Genomic DNA, 17,510 nt, shown 5'->3' on the forward strand with positions numbered 1-17,510 from the left:
ATACAGTTCAAGGCTAACTTCTGAGTCATTCATTTTTTATTACCTCTGCAATAATGAAGCCCAACTCAATCATGGTTCCCTGTTCCATAAAAAATACAGATCACAACTTATAAACTTGTATTTTTATCTATAATATCACTAACCAAGAGTTTAAAGTCAACTTAATGATGGTTTCCAGAGGGGAGGAGCTGGGGAGATGGATGAAATAGGCGAAGGCGATTAAGAGTACACTTTTCATGATGAGCTCTGACTAATGTCTCGAATTGCTGGATCATTATATTGTGCACCTGAAACTAATATAACGCTGTATGTTAACTATATTGGAGTTAAAATAAAAAACTTAAGAAATATAAAAAATAAAATAAACTTAATGAGGTGTAATTTACATACAATAAAATGTACCCATTTTATAGGTATGGTTTGATGAGTTTTGATAAATACAAACACTCATGTAACCACCACCCAATCAAAACAGAATTTTTTTTCCCGTGAAGTTCCCTCAAGGTCCTTTGTGATCAGTTCTCATTCCACTCTCATATAACCACTGATCTACTTTCTAGCATGATAGAATAGTGTTACCCAGTCTAGAATTTCATAGACATGGAATCATGTGAGTTATAGTCTCATGTGTCTGGTTTACTCTGCAAAACATAATACTTTTGAAATTTACCCATGTCATTGTTGTGTATAACAAAAGTCTTCCTCCTCTTCTCCTTCTCCTCCACCTCTTCCTCCTTCCCTTCCTTCCTCCTCCTTCTCCTCCTCCTTCTTCCTCTTCCTTTTCGTCTTCTTCAGAATATTTCACTGTATGGTAAAAAGATCAATCTTTATCCATTCACTTGCTGATGAATTTTTAGGTAGTTTGCAGGTTGAGCCTCCATAAATAAACCTCCTGTGAGTATCTGTGGCCAAGAGTTTGTATAGATGATGGGTCCATTTCCCTTGAGTAAATATCTAAGAGGAGACTGCTACATCATACATGTATATTCAGGTTTTTAAGAAACTAGTCTATAGTTTTGAAAAGATTGCTACATTCCCATGGGCTTACATGACAGCCTCAGTGGAGAAGTAGCCTTTGAGGGCAAGGCACAACTACAGGGTGATTCGCACATGCTTTGTTCCCTCCTCCTCCTCTGCCATACACAAACACATCATTTTGATCCAGATAGAAGATGGATGACCACTCTGGGGATCAGTGAAGGTGTGGTCATGGGATCTGCCCTCAGATCATGGTGAGTTGCAGGTGGCACGATCTCTCTGGGGATGACAGGCAGCTTTGTAGAGATTCCAGTCCCAGTACTTGTGTGTGTGTCAGTGTGTGTCTGTGTGTGTCTCTGTATGTGTGTGTCAGGGGAATGCACAAGCTTAAGTATGTTCATTTGGACATAAAATATTATTAAAACTACCCACAATTGCTTCATGCTCCACCTTTCTTATCTTGAATAGGTTAAGAGGACAACCAGTCTAGCTTGTTGCTGGTTGACACTTTTTCAATTATAGCTCCCATTCATGTTAATTGAAGGCAGTGAAACCTAGTGATCAAGACTGACACCACCAGCTTCCATCCCTACTTCATCAGCTGGCATCTGTGTGACCATGGGCAGGTTTCTCACTTCCCTATCTAAAGTGAGAATAGTAATAGGGCCTGTTTCTCAATCAATAAATACTATTTTCACATCCAGTAAGTAGTAAAAGTTAAATGAATGGTTTCCCCTATGTGGTTTTAATAACATGTCATATGAAATAATATATCCAGTTGGTCTTTAATTTAAAGAATATTTATGACTCAACTATGTGTGAAGCACTGTGTGAGGCACAATAAGGATGCAGTCCCTTCCCTCTAGCACCTTATAATCTCTTAGGAGGCCATAGCCACTGAGCCAGCACTTGAGAATTAAGTGATTGAGGACATTAGATAGAACAATCCAGAAAGAGAACCCCTTTCTTAGAGTCCTGATTCCTCCTGAGAAAATCAGTCTATGACTTGTGGAAGAAGGAAGGGGTGTCTCAGCTGGATATAAGAGACAGGTGAGGATGCTGCCAGTGCTTAACCTGTAGCCCTTAGGCTTTTCACTGTGTGCGGGTCAAGTCCCATCTGCCTGTGCCCCATCCCTGTACCTGATGGCTTCCTCAGCCCTTCTGCCCATATGTTTGGTAGTCTGGAAGTGCCAGCAATTACCACCACCCCTGAGGGCAGCCCCCTCCCCATTACAGACAGGAATCGGTGTATGAATACCCTGGTTCCCTTGTCCTGCAGGTGGAATGACCCCTCTGGGTTTAATACATTTCCTAGAACTTCCATGGTTACATGACTCTACCAATGTTCCTCATACTTCTAAGGAAAGTACTTGCTTTGGAATCCTTGTATCCAGCTCTGCTTTTGGGAGTTGGAGTGAAAGGAGCCTGGAGGCCAGATGGACATTAAGGTGACAGTCCAGGGGAACTGTAGTGAAGGCTTGAGTATGGGCAGCATCCTGAGACAGACAGGGTCAGGCTAAGCAGACTGTGAAGGGGCAGTTGATGGTCTCTGGCTGCTGGTAGGGGAGAGAGAGGTCACAGATGTCAAGGTGCAAACAGGACCACCCAGGGGTGGCATTGGCTCACCCTGCCTGTTATACTGCTCCAATGCCCTGCTTTCTCACCATTCAACACTTATTGAGCACCACTGTATGCAAGGCCCTGGTCTAGATGCCTGGGGTATATCAAAGACCACTGGCCTTCTGGAGCTTGCATATATATAAATATGGATGATAAATAATGCATCGTAATTATGAAAGGAAATTATAAGCTATGTTAGAAGGCATCCAGTGCATTGAAAAAAAGCAGGGCCGAGCAAGCATCCCTGGGAGGCTGGAGAGAAGGAGCATAACCCACTGAGACAGAACAGAAAGGTGGAAAGTATGGAAGAAAAGTCAGGAGACACAGAAAAGAGAACCACCTACAAATTGTTTCCAGAATAAGAGAGTCAAGAGAAAAGACAAGAGGCATGCTCACAATAGTAAGAGAAGAAAATTGCCCTAAACTGAATAAAGCAGAGGTTCTCCAGGAAACAGCAGCAGCTTCACCTGGAAACCTGTCAGAAATGTAAATTCTCGGGCTTCATCCCCAACGTGCTGACTCAGAAACTCTGGGCTGAGGCCAGCTCTGTGGGCTTCAGCACCCCTTGTGGGATTCAGCACCCCTTCAGCACCCCAACACACACATGTTCAAGTTCACAAAGTGCCAGAATAAAGCACCCTCCCGAGATGGGAATGTTCTAGCACAGGCAGGATGGGAAGAAGGACCACATCTGTACACCTGACGTGAAACCTCAGAACACAGAAGGAAGTGAGAAAATAATAAAAGCATTCAGCAGTAGAATAGAAAAGAAAACAAATTGCTTGTGAAGGAAAATAATCATATGACATCAGCCTTCACACCAGGAACAGCCTGTGAGAATGCAAGGGCTCCGTATCTACAGCGTTCCTGAGGATGATAGTTTACAGGCAGTCCCCAACTTACCATCACTCCACCTAGGTTTTAGGCTTTATGACAGTGTGAAAGCAATACATATTCGGTAGAAACCACACTTTGAATTTTACATTTTGATCTTTTCCCAGGCTAGTGATATGAGTTACAATCCTCTCTCATGATGAGGGGCAGGGGTAGCTCCCACTCAGCCACACCATCACCAGGGTCAACAAATTGTCCACTGACAACCATTCTGCTTTTCACTTTTAGTGCAGTATTCCATAAATTATATGTGATAGTCAATACTTTATTATAACATAAGCCTTGGGTTAGTTGATTTTGCTCAACTGTAGGCTAATGTAAGTATTCCAAACATGTTTAAGGTAGGCTAGGCTAAGGCATGATGTTGGGGGGCGGCAGGAGGTCAGGCATATTAAATGCATTTTTAACTTACAATATTTTCAACTTACAATGGCTTTACTGGCATGAAACCCCATTGTAAATCAAGGAAAATCTGTATATTACAGAAATCATTATCCAGGTAAGCCATCATTCAGTTGGGAAAAGAAGTATTTCCAGTAGCACAAGGTTGCAGCAAATCTAGTCTTCAATGGCCCCCTCAGTAAAAGACAAAAAAACAACCAACCAGAACACTTGGTATTTAGCTCCACTCCTGTGAAATTCAAGAGCACTTGGAATTAGGGGAGGGGGAGTGGAGACGGAGGTCATGTACAATTCGTAGCATCTAAATAGGTGTTGATCATAAAAATGTATAGAAATCAAACAGTAAAATTCAGATGCAGTGAAGGTGGGTGATAGTGTTGGAGGTTAGTGTAGTTTGAGAAGAAGAGAGAAGAAATCACAGATTGCTACGATTCTTGTCATTTCTTTTTTCAGGGAGAAGGATATAGCTATTAATTAACATTAGATATCAATGGAGAAATACAGGTTTAAGTATATGAGGCAAAAATTAAGATGAGTCATTTGAAGAATACAATCAGTCCTTACAAATTTCCATACTATTAAGGTAGAAAGTAGACAAAGAAATGTCAATCAAGCCAATAATTGATTAAAAAGAGAGAAAGAGAATAGAAGCACCAAAAACACATTAAAAATAGAATAAACAAAATAAGCTGCTGCAAATTTACTAGTAATCTCAGTAACTGTGAATAGGTTAAATCTCCCATTAAAAGACAAAGATTTTTGATTGGATAAAATGAGGGGAAAATCTAGCTTTGTTTTTACAAGAGACAAACAAAGGAGACACAAAGAAGCTGAACATTTGTTTTTAATTTTTTAAAAATGAAAAAGTATTCAACAAATGTAACCAATTAATCAGGTATATCAGTTGTGATAGACAAAATATAATTGATATGAACTTGTTAAGAAAGGTATACTTCATATTGGTAAAGCATCTGGCAATACATATCAATCACTTAACCACACAGTTTTAAGTAGAAAGCAAAACCGGTAGAAAGGTCAGCAAAGTCACACCACCATGAGAGAAGATGACAGGGACAAAGTCAATGGAAGAGCCTGATTTGGTCAACATGCAGAACCTGCATGCAGTGCCCACGCTGTGACCAGAGAAGGCAGGCCAGGATGCCCAGAGGTCATCTGCTTGGGGTGCCCATGCTGTGACCAGAGGAGGCAGGCTGGTACGTCCAGGGGTCATCAGCTTGGGGTGCCCACACTGTGACCAGAGAAGGCAGACCAGGATGCCCAGGTCATCTGCTTGGGAGGGCAGATGATTGCTTTGACAAGAAAGTGAAACACTTGATTTGTGACATAATGTTTTTGGGAAAGGAAGACCCTGGTGAAACAGGGTAAAAGGCACAATTATTTGCTCTACCTCACAAATTTTATTATTTTCATTTGTTATTTGAACATAGAAGGATTTCTACAGCACACAAGTCATCAATCAGCTTGACATTATGATATGAATTATGTGGACAGGCATAAAACGTGAAGTGGGAGAGATAAGCAGTGCTTTGCAGGAAGAGCTGGCAGGATCATGATACAAAGGGCATTGGTCTTCAGCCAAACTCGGCGAAACAGAGCTATGCCTTCTGTGAGTGTGGTCAAGGAAGTTACAGATGGCAGTGAGGACAAATGGCCCCCAAATATCTCAAACTGAAGTGGAGATGTGTGAATGGTGACCCAATGACCTTGCTGAGTCATCCTTTACCTTGCTGTTCTCTCTTTCCCTCTCTCTCTCGCCCTCCCATCTCTCTGCTCTCTCCTTTTTTTAATCTCTGTTTCTTCTATTCCTTCCTTCCCTTCTTGCATTCCTTCCTTTCTTTCTCCTTCATTCCTTCCCTCCATTCCTCCCTCCTTTCTTCCCTCTCCTTCTGTCTCTCTCTTTCCTTCCTTCCTTCCTTCCTTCCTTCCTTCTTTCTTTCTAACCACGCAGTTGAATTCTATGGACCAGTTTCAACCAGAAGAGAAGATCAACATCCAAGTCAATGGTGACAGATTCCAAATAAAAACCCCAAAACTAGAATTTGGGGTTGGGCAGCAGCTCAAGGTGCTGCAGTTGTGGGGACCCAGAGGCTCAGGTGAGGACATGTATGTGCAGCCCCGTGAAGAGCATCCTGTCAATTCAGGCTCCCTGGGAGTGGTTGCTGGCCTCATGGGTTATCCTGGCTCTTTCATTTCTTTGCTCTCCTTTGCTCACTTTTCACCACTTACCTGTCCATCATTTCCTCCACAAAGGATGGCCTGGGGGTATAAGGAAGCTGTGAAGGGCTAATGGAGACTTAGAGTATGTGGGTTTATTTCCTGTGCTCTGTCCCCTCTTACTGAATAAATTTAAAAGTAGGTTGAGAACTTGATATGTTCATCCATCCATGTTAAACTCCCTGGCATGTGCATGATACATATGTGAGTCTTGTATTTTAATCTACATGTCATCTGTTACAAATGGACTTTGTTGTGCAATAAATATAGCTCTGTATAAATTGAATTTCCTTGTAAATGATTCATATTTGAAATATTTATCTAATATTTGTTATTTTAGTTAGCAGATAGCAAAAGTCACCAAGAGACGTTAAATTTGGCATTTTTGTTCATGGGCTTTTCCTAAATTAGGAAACACCGGCCTCGGGTTTTTCTGTATGAAAGAGAAGAATGTTGAAATTGTGGTGTGTGTGTGTGTGTGTGTGTGTGTGTGTGAGTGTGTGTGTGTGTGTGTGTGTGTGTGTGTGTGTGTGTTGGGGAGCAGCGATGGTTGTTTATGTTAAGATATAATTTCCAAATGTATTTTGTCACTCACTGGACTGCTAACAGGATCAGCTTTCTTTAACTCTAAGAAACGAATGGTCATCACACGTGTCCTGTCCATCTGCAGGACAGCAGGATCCTATCCAAGCCCTGTTCTTACCCAGCACCATCCAAGAGGCAGACAGACTCAGATCTGAACACCTGCTGCCCTGGCATCCAGCCACAGTGAGATTCGTGCAGCCAAACTGGAGGGGATCAGGTTTGCCTGTCCAATGAGTTAAACAAACTGAAAAGGCTTTGCTGACAAAGTGGTGACAAATGCTCCTATGCTAATTAGGGAATGGTGTGCTCACATCACACCAGTTGTACATGTTTAATCCTGCACCAGGTGTCCCCTGTGCAGTTAAAATGATGTGGGGAATTAAACAGGCAGAGAGGCATGGGGCAGTAGACTCCAGGTCAGAAGAAAATATCTGGAAGCATGGAGTCCGGCCTGGCTGGGTTCAGCAGCTAGGACCCAGGACACACTGTGGCCCCATCCCTCTGAATGTCCCTGTTCCTGTGGATAGGGCCTTGCCCCAACCTAGCTGCGTTGGGGTCAGTATCACAACCAGTAGGTAGAGATGCAGAAGTGGAACAGCCAAAGTACATTTTTTTAGCAGCTCTTTGAGAAGGGAAACAGATATGCTTAATGGCCATGAATGTAAGTCCTTCAGTGTATCTTAAGTTGTTATGAAACAGATTGAAACAAGGTGACAACAACTGCAGTCCAGAGTTTATTAGGTTAGGCATGTGACATAAAACACAAAGGACGGCAGGCTTGCTGCTTGTCGAGGCGGACTCGATATGGCCCTTGGTTTCTCAGAGTTCCGAGGCCCTGTGCATCAGCCAAGCCTGCCCTCCCCCCGCCTGGGAAACAGTCGGGCCCAGGACAGAAAGACGCCCTGCACAGAAATCCCACGATGGCAGAATTAGTGGAACAAATTTCAAATACACAGATTTAAAAATACTAAATTCTTATCTAGCATTTGTGAAGGGATGACTGACATTTACAGTCCCATTGAGTGTCATAGAACAAGGCCTTGCAAACAACCTAATTCAAGCTTCAGTCAAATGTGCACCAAGAACCCAGTCCAGAAGAATGGTGGGCAAGATTTGTGGAAAGGAAATGCTTGCCCCCTTGCAGATAAAGAGGAACAATGTGATAAAGATATTCTAGAGTTTTTTCCTAGAGGAGATGCACATGATCCCCAAGAACAGGTCAAAACACAATTCACTTTTTAAAAAAGCACTTCAGCGTGTATTAGTTTTGGGAATCTGGAACAGAATATGGTATTTGATTACAGAATATGTGGAGAATTCTGATTATCGGCTTTTTTGTTTGTTTGTTTTGGTTGACAAATGCCACAAACCACATGGCTATAAGCAGTAGGTTTTGCAGCCAGACAGGGACAGATGTTTTCAAGGATCATATCTCGGATTCCCATGCTAATCTATTGTTTAAGGTGATGGAAACATGGAGGGGACATTACACCATTTTGCAGCTGCTAGAAAGCCATGCTTTCCTGTTTTCCTGATTTAGACAATGGAGAAGCTAAGGAGAAAAATAATAGGAAAAGGCTGTCCTATATTTGCTTTTAAAAATGCATTACTTTGAATGTAGTACATTTTTGGGAATCAAAACTCCTCTGTTCTCGGTTTTCACAGAAACGTTTATGGGAAAGAGGGTTGGAATAAAATCAGCTAATGATCACATCTATATTTTCCAAAGGTAACGTTCAGTGATAAAGGTGCAGGTGACACCAGAATGAGTTCAAACAGGGGCTCCTGACTGAAACATAAGAATAGTAACACACATGTGTGTGTTTCAGGGACAGAGATTCATTTCCAACCTAATTCTTCCTGTACTCTGCACATACAACGCTCATATACATGTTTAACTTTTTATTCCACCTTTTTGTCTAATCATGGACAGGATGTTAGCCTGCATCCCTCCCGTTCTTAAGGCAGAACCCACTTAAGTCACCCACTTGATGCTGAAGGGAAAACACGATGTGGATGTGTGGTGCCAGATGCCACAATTATGATGATCAGGCATGTGGGTGAACCAAAGGGACACCTGCAAGGCCATCTTTTGCCTCAAGGTCACGATGTTGAGCAGGGGTGGGTGCATCCTACAAAAGACCTCACTGGGTCCAACTCTTTCAAAGGCATTTTCAGATAATTGCCCCACCTTTGCTTTTTACACTCCTCAGATTCTGGAGCGAGGCTTGTCCAGCATCACATGTTCAAATGAACAAGAAAAAAGAGCAGTGATTATCTCTAAGTTCGGGAATGAACATAGTGGTCTGCATGTTTTAGGAGTCATTCTCCCTTTCAATTATCTTCCTTGGGAGATGGAGAGAGGGGAGAGGGTGAGTTTCTTCCTAATATAAATTGTCCAGGAGCATCCTAGAATTATTGAACTATGGGAAATTCTATTTGGGCAAAAGTATCCATTGTCTTTAAGCCTGTTGCCGAATGGACCTGTCACCCTTTCCCCATCACCCTGGCCGTTCTGCTGCTCTGCAGGTCAGGGACAGAACAGCCCTCAGTCTGCCCCAGCCCAGCCCAGGCACACAGTTGGAGGAGTCTGTGCACAGCAGAGTCTACCTCTCCCATGCTTCAACCCCTCCATTTCCCAGGCTGTGTCATGGCCGAGCCACCCGGGGAGCTTCTGTATATATAAATGGACAGTTTGCCGACAACTAGTTTGTCAATGGCCATGTGGCCAGTGGTTCATCCACTGCTGGGTCCGCATCTCCCTAAACAGTAGTTCACATCCCTCATACAAAATGGCAGCAGTATCAAAGGGGAGAACAGTATTTGTTTGAGGCCAGTGGTTTTCATCAGATAAGGTCATCCAATTCAGGGATCTTGGCCACTGGTTGGAGCTTCCGGGAGAGAAGGTAGGGCTCATCTGCTCACGAATGGACTGATTCTGCTAGAGGGGATTTGGGGAATTATTTATTGGTCCATTTCTCCCCTTGTGTGTTTCACAGTGGGTATCTGCGGTCTGCCTGCCATCAGGGATAGGGCTTCACATTCCCACGCACAGAGGGATTTGAACACAAAAGTCAAAAATGGGGCTGGGCAGTAGAAGAAGTCAGACTCCGTAAAAATGAGAGAGCATGTTTGGGGACCTCAGCCAGTACAAGGTCCCACAGGCCCTCAGAGGGACTTAGGGGAAGCCTAAATAGGAATGTCTTTTTTCCCCTAGTGATAAGGGTAGAACTGTAAAAGCCTGGAGGCAAAGCTGTTGAATTTGCAGTTAGTTCAAGTAAGTGCACATATTGTCAGCAATGCCTCTGGCCAGCTCTGAATAGTGGTGTGGTTGGTTCCCACACAACAGACAGCCAAGGGTCCTGGGGCCAGTGGATATAAGCCTTTGTCTCCTGAGTGTTACACACCAGTATTTCAACTGAAATCTAAATAATATTAGATGTCTTTTAAAAGCAAAGTTCCAAACACCTTGCTAAGTCCTCCAAAACCTTCATCTTTCTGTATACTCACTCCTTCAGTTACTCTTTTTCCAAAAGAAAAAAAAGAAAAAAAAATCTAAACTATAGAATTTACATTTCAATATTGGCAAAAGGATATTTACTTAACTCTGAGGGCCGGCCATTCACCTGGCAGCTATTCCTGTCCCAGGTGTCCGCCTCTGGAACAGATGTGTTTCTAAGGCAAAGCCAGAAACAATAGGGCACCCTGGTTTTGAGAGGCAGACTTGGGAATCCCCGGAAGGAAACACATTCCTAATCTGTTCTGCATGGTGACAGCAACAAGCCTGCAGGTGACCTGAGTCCTCCTGGTGCTACTCAAGCGGTTGTGGGCAGAGAGGAGAGCGCTTGTTGGGATGAGCGCTGGGTGTTGTATGGAAACCAATTTGACAATAAATTATATTAAAAAAAATTAAAACTCCTCTAATATAAAGTAAAAAAAAAAAGAAAAAAAAGCTCTGATCATCAGTGAATCCCACGGCTACTTTCCAGTGACCCAGGCAGAACCACATGAGAAGGTAGTGCTCTCCACAACTACCTCAGGAGGGGAAATCTTCACAAGCAAGCATTTAAAAAGGAGGATATAAATTAAAATTGCTTCAAGCAGTTTTTATGGTTGCAAAAGATTTGAATTATTCTTTTTCTCTACCCTTCTCTTCTCCCCCGCTTTTTTAAGAACAAGAGAAAAATATGACAAATGTTCTTTAAGCAGCACAGGGCCAGCGTCCCTCCTGTCTGGTCCCTGACCTGGTTGCAAGCTATAGCCACAAATCAGGAATCATGCCCTCAGGAAGCAATACCAACTGTGAGCTGTGTTAAAATGCTTTATGATGCCAGCTTTCAAAGCTCAGCATCTCATCTCCCTCATACAGTGTTAACAGTCAGAATGAGAGACTTCTAGGGGCTTCATCCATCTACAATCAGAGCATTTAAATCCAGAGCACAATGCAGGGAAGGCAGGTGGCATAGGAGAGACGACTCTGACTTTTCTCCTTGTGCGTGTTCACCTCATCAATAGTGTGTGTTAACACAAGTGCATTTAGATGGATTGATTCAAGTATTTGTGAAACAAACCCCAGGCCTCTCTCTCCAGCTCTTTGGATTACTGGCTTTCAAAAACACTTTCAACTCCCTTCATCCTTCTCCCACACTTTCCAGACTTCACTTGCAAAGAAACCCAAAACTATTAGCAATGTTAAGAACTAGGAAATGCAATTTGTAAACTTCCAGCATCCTTGCTACTTGAGCAGTCCAGGGTACTATGGTCATTCTGGAGGATTTCAACAAGGTCAAGCTTATCAGGGCTTGTGATGGGAAAATACATGAATGCAAATGTAAAGAAATGTTTCCAGTCCTCAATATGTTCCTTTTGACAAAAAAAGAAAAGAAAAACTTTTTACATCATTAAACAATGATTTAGTCTCTGTTATACCAAGAGGAACAAATCATTTCAACACTAATTAGCATTAGCAGACAGCCTTTTCTCCTCAGATGTTCAAGCGAGCAGGGAAGCAGTTTAGAAGGAGCCCCATTAGCACCTGATTTGTAACTCCCTCATCCAGAATCAGTGGGAAATGTGAAATTGGTCACATTTGAATTTGCAAAGGGAAAGTAAGAATTGTTAACATCCACAAAATTCCCGAAATCACATCCCAACCCATTGCTTCTACTTCAGGATTACCACGCACAAGTAGAAAATACCTGTATATTCCAAGGTGCTAGGCTTTTAAGAATGTTTACCACTGTTTGCTAAGATTCCAGTCCAGTCTTTGGGAAGGATGTGGGTCGCCCCTTCCGATGGGGTGTGGAAAGCTCTGAGGATGGTGATGGCCAACTGGCAGTGTCCCTGGGGCTGCCTCACCTTTCAGCAGTCCGTCCCTGGCGTTGGACTATGAGAAACAATGATGACAGTATTGGAAGCCGCTTTGACCTGCCTTGCACATCTAGACCCTGGGAGAAACCCGCGTGGTCCACGCACCAGGCAAGGAAAGAGCCTCAGTGAGTGCCTCTGGGCCAAAGGGTTTAGACAGCGCCTGCCCCTTGTGCTCCGCCTGCTTTGTATGGTGGTCCTTGCCCTCCCACCTCCCTGCACCTGCCCACCCTCCTGCCCCCTGTAGGTGATCTGAGGCCTCCTTTACCTGTACTGATTCTCCAAGGCCCTGTTCTCAGCCCGCTCTGGAGCCCAGGAGTAGCTGTCAGCAGCGTTCTGGGGCTTTTTCTCCTTCTCCTCCTCCCTCTTTGCTTTCCGCTTGCGATAGACCAGAAGTCCAAGAGCCAGAGCCAGTAAGAGTAAGATGGCTACCACTGTGCCCAGGATATAGAACAAAAGCAGCTTTTGCCCATCGGTGCCGTTGTCACTTTGTTTGGACATGGAATCCTCATCCATATTCTCCCCACCATCTGTGGTAGCCTTGGGGTGATGGGTGCTGGGCTCCATCCATTCGCCAGGGGGCCCACTGTGAGCCAGCATGTCAGGCACAGTCAGGGTGGTGGGGGCCTCAGATGGGAGGGAGGGACTCTTCATGGTGGATGCCTCCTTGGAGGTGCCCTCGGAGTCCCTGGTGGGCCTGGATATTGTGGAAGAATACACAAGATTCCCCTCTCTATCTCCCATATCCTCTCCCTGGGGAGGCCCAGTCTGTGGTGCCAGAGACGTGGACCCTGTGGTACACGAGACCCCATCCGGGCCCAGCTCCCAGCCCGGTAGGCAGCTGCAGCGGAAGGACCCCTGCGTATTGAGGCACAAGCCCTCACAAAGGCCATGCTCCGGGCCCTCACACTCGTCCACATCCAGGCACTGGGTGCCATCCTCCTTAGCCAGGACATAGCCCTCCTTGCAGGAGCAGTAGAACGAGCCATCTGTGTTAGTGCAGCGCTGGGCGCAGGGCGAGTGGCCAGGGGCACACTCGTCCACATCCTGACAGGCCTCCTCCCCAGGGCCACGGGGCTCGTAGCCCACCCAGCACTCACAGTGGAAGCCCCCAGGGGTGTTGACACACTGTTGTGGGCAGGGGGAGTCTTGGCACTCGTCCACATCCACACAGTCCTGCTGACTTGAGTCCAGCTGGTAGCCTTGGGGGCAGAGGCACGTGTAGTTCTTCCTGTGAGGTCCCAGGACACAGGTGGCTGCCCCTTTGCAGGGACTGGAGCTGCAAGGGTTCCGGGAGGCACAGGTCACCAGGTCGTCCAGCAGCCGGAATCCCGGCCGACAGCCACAGCGGAAGGAGCCATCACCACCCTCGAAACAGTCTTGCTGGCAGCCCCCGTTGTTGAAGCTGCAGCCGTACTTGGGGCTAACACAGAGGGGGCCTGAGCTGCCCCAGTCGAACACATCTGGGGCCTTCTCCTTACACAGGAAGTAATGCTCCCGACCCTCGTCCCCATCCCCACAGGCCACGTTAGCCACAGAGGCAAAGGGCACAGTGTCCAGGGAGGAGCTGGTGGCCTGGAACGGGGTCCTGTATTCCACCCGGCCTGGGCCCCCCAGAGCCAGAGGCTGGCACATGCCTTTGAAACTGAACTTGCACACAAAGCCCTCGATGTTGCTTCCAGGAGAGTTTGGGCTCCCACAGGGGCCCTCAGACCATTTGGGGAGGTGGCTGGCATGAGACGGCAGAGACAGATAGAGCAGCAGGGATACACAGCGCCTAGAGATGCAGGAGCTCCTGACCTCCCTGTTCCAGTTGGTGTAAAGTGTGTCTTCCCCGCCGCCCACCCAGCTGAAGCCTTTCAGCGGCAAGCTGGAGTCTAAGCACTTTCCCTTTTCGCGCTGGAGCCCGATCCAGAACTTGCCCATCCGAGCTTCTAGGGCCTCCTCCAACTCCAAGAGCTGGGCCAGGGCTCGCTGGATGTGCCAAGCCTCCTCTTCACTCTTCACGGTGGCCAGGTTGCCCCCATTCTTGCTGCAGTGACTCTGGGCCTCGGCCGCACTCAGCTTGCCCCAGTGGGCTGTGTAGCAGGCATTCCCCGCGCACACCACAGCTTCCCCGGGAGCTCCAGCCCCCGCCCAGGGCTGGCCCAGGAGCAGCAGCGGCAGCAGCAGGCCGGCAGAGGTGGCCATTATGGCTCCGTGTCCCCTTCAGCGGGAGGCTAGCAGCCGTGCAGTGACAGCAGCTGAGCTGAGAGGAGAACTGAGGGCTCCGACGCAGACGTTCTGGCACAGGGAAGAACACAAAGACCGAGGGCTTTTCACATCCCCCTGACCCAAGGCGCATCCTGTACTGTTGTACTTCTTATTTCTCACCGGATACTGGGGCTTCCTGCAGTGAATAGTTTTCTGACTCCTGTTGCCTTCATCACGGTTTTGTTGTTCGTTAAAGAGGTCAGGCGGCTGTGTTGGGTCCCTGGCTAATCGCTGGGGAAATGCAGAGGCGTGGGGGCAGACCGTTGCAGCTGGGAGACACCCTTCTGTTTTATTTGGGCTCCCTTGTCTTCCCCATCTGCAGGAGGAACTTAAATGGCATGCTACAGAGTGAGTGGAGACTTTTGGGGACTAAGAACTTGAAAAAGCTCACTTAGTAACCCATAATAAAATTCCACTTTGGTTTGCAAACAGCCAGAAGAGAAAAAAAAAATTCTCAGACTTGAGACATGAGGCCACGGATGGTTATAATTTTCAGCCTTTTTTAGAAGCAAACTGGATTTTTCTTCTGCCTATCTCATGTTCCTTTTGGCTTTGGAAGTCTTTTTTCTTTTATCCCCCCATCATGAACTTTAAATAGATGGGCAGTTTTTAAATAGGAACCGGGCCGTGGGAATCACAGAGTGTCTAACACAATGCCAAGCTCCTAAAGAACATTAAAATAAATAGGGTGAAATTTGGCAGTTTTCAGGGTTTTATGGTGCAAATATTGTGTTGTGAGGTGGCAGTGTCACAAAAAGGCATCAGAAAGAAAAAAAGAAAATGCTTCTGACCTCATGGCCCTGGACTGGCACTCCTGTCTCCCAGCTCAGGGTTACCAGGAAGGGCCGGAGTTCTGAGAATCCTGGTCACGGCAGGCCCCTTCCGCTCAGCAGCTCATCAAAGGCCCTTGAAGAAAACAAAGGGTGTTCCTCCTGCAGTTCTTCCTGCAGATGTGTTACTCACTGGCGCTGTCTTTGGTTAGGGCACTTCCCCTAGAAGTAGACCCTGACTCAAGGACTGGGGACAAGTCATTCATTTGAGAGGGCAAGTCAGGCAGGGAATGGGGGTACCAACACAGGGTGCCTGAGTGCATAGGTGACACTGGGGCTCCTGCACCATGGTCTCTGGAACACCTGCATCAGTTTTCTGAGCCAAGGAGAGGGGGCTGTGGCAGCTCTCCTCCAGCCCCTTTCCTCACTGGAGGCAACAAGTTCTTGGCACTCTGGGCTGACAGGAAGAACCTAGCTGACCAGAGGCAACACTGAAGAGAATTGCAAGGAGCTGCCAAGGGGCTATGGGCATGGCACCAGTGTCTGCTACATCGGCCCTCCACAGAGATCTGAGTTTAGGGAGTTGTAAAGATAATGAACTTGCTGGTTTTCGCCTCCCCAAGGCATGCGACGCCCATCTGACTCTTGGAGACTCATTGGAGACTTGGAGACTCGAACATAAGGTGTTCCTTATGTTCTTATTTTAATAAGATATTTGAGATAGTCCAGAGATTCTCTCCCAGAACCCATAGGATACTCCTGTGTTCTTTGGTGCCATCTATCTACCCACTCACCTATCCATCCATCCACCCATCCATTCACCCATCCATCTAACCACCCACTCATATATCCAACCATCCATCCATCCATCCATCCATCCATCCATCCATCTATACACCCACTCACCTATCCAGCCACCTAGCCAATGTTATTTAAGCCTCCAGCATGCACGGGGCTGGGCACAGGGATTAAAGGAGGGAACTCCTACATTCATGACCCCTGAAGTCTGTTATATTAGATAGCTATGAACATGTTGAACAGTTGTAGCTATGACACGTACCACAGGGAGAAGATGAGGGTGTCAGCCGAGGTACTGACCTGGTTGGGAAGTGGGAAGTGGGAAGTGTGACAGTCTCCTCTGATGGAGAATGGCAGTGAAGCTGGAATCAAAAGGAAGAATAGCTAAGAAAGGGAATGATTTCCATCTGGGGTAACAGCACCAACAAAGGCCCTGTGATATGAGGGTTGTACCCTTTACAAGGGAGTGAAAGAAGGGCTGTAAGATCAAAGCCTGAAAAATGGAAAGGAGGACCCAGGCAAGGAGAAGCTCTGTGAGTCCAAACAATGAAAATTTGGAGTTTTGTTCTGAAATCCATGGGGAAACACCCAGGGGCCAACATGTTAAGACCTGCATGTAGAAGATTGGGGAACAGGTTGATGGACCCCAGCAATGTGGGGGAACCACTCAGCAGGCAACTGCCAATTTCCAGGCACATATGACAGTCACTTGAACTGGGCTGGTTCCCCTGGATTAGGGATAGCAGATTTAGTGATAAGGATCCAGAACACTCTGTTCTTGGCAATGGATGGAGTAGGAATAGAGGACATGGGAAGTACCCAGTAGGACTTCATGGCTCTCTGCTTATACTACCAAGGGTTGGGGGTCCTAGAAGGCTGTGTCTACTGGAGGCAGAAAAATGGGACCTGGGTCATAGAACAATTGGAGGAAGGCTGCCTCTTGGGGCTTAGAGTCTCCCTGCCTCCTCAGGACTCTGCATTCACCCCCTTGGGAAGATTGGGAAGTAGCCAGGTTCAGACTACTTACTGTCTGTATAGCACAGAGCTAGATTCCTCAGCTAACTGTTGTGATCCTGCAGGACTCATCCAACACATTGCTTGGTTGGTGTTTAAGGACGTGGATTGAATCAGTGACTTAGAGCTTATTAACCAGTCAGACCCCCAGATCTTTGTCAGGGTATTCCTTTGCTGGCAGTTCTTCATCTTTCACATGGGAACTTTCAAATCAACTACTCTTCACTTAGCCAAGTGTTGACATCATAAAGAAGAAAGTGAAGCAAGGCCATGTGCTCAGTTTATCTATTCATTAACCCAGGGAGAATTGTAAAGCACCAACTGTGAGAAAGACTATGTTCAGTGCAGAAAGCTGCCTTCTCTTAGGCTTGTGGATCCTACTTTATTATCTCCAGTAACCTGGTTATCTAAGCCTCACTCTTGATCCCCCTCATCTGCAAATGACATGGGAACAAGGCCTTTGGATATCTTTCTTACTCTAGTGTCAACAACAGTGAACTCATGTAGTTATGTATCATTCCCTCCTCTGGAGCTGGGAAGAAAGCAGACTAGCGAGAGAGCAGGGACGGAGTCCACTGCTGAGCCCTCACTATG

General features: G+C 46.1%; 1 protein-coding gene across 2 annotated transcripts; it reads right to left on the reverse strand.

Annotated features, from left to right (window-relative positions):
- Positions 1-749: 749 nt before the first annotated feature.
- On the reverse strand, positions 750-14,615 carry CD93 (CD93 molecule). Of its 2 annotated transcripts, none has more exons than XM_047068467.1 (2): positions 12,350-14,615; positions 750-804 (listed from the first exon to the last, which is right to left on the reverse strand). In XM_047068467.1, the coding sequence occupies exons 1-2, from the start codon at positions 14,269-14,271 to the stop codon at positions 792-794; spliced, it is 1,935 nt and encodes a 644-aa protein (XP_046924423.1). In that variant the 5' UTR covers positions 14,272-14,615; the 3' UTR covers positions 750-791. The 2 variants fall into 2 exon arrangements, with proteins under 2 accessions (XP_046924423.1, XP_046924422.1); XM_047068466.1 differs by lacking the exon at positions 750-804 and adding an exon at positions 7,436-12,100 and having other exon boundaries at positions 12,350-14,614.
- Positions 14,616-17,510: the final 2,895 nt, after the last annotated feature.

Source organism: Lynx rufus, unplaced genomic scaffold, assembly GCF_022079265.1.
Source record: "Lynx rufus isolate CCGP_SWC_20201006 ecotype Redwood Valley unplaced genomic scaffold, mLynRuf1.p SCAF_8, whole genome shotgun sequence".
NCBI classification, from domain to species: domain Eukaryota; kingdom Metazoa; phylum Chordata; class Mammalia; order Carnivora; family Felidae; genus Lynx; species Lynx rufus.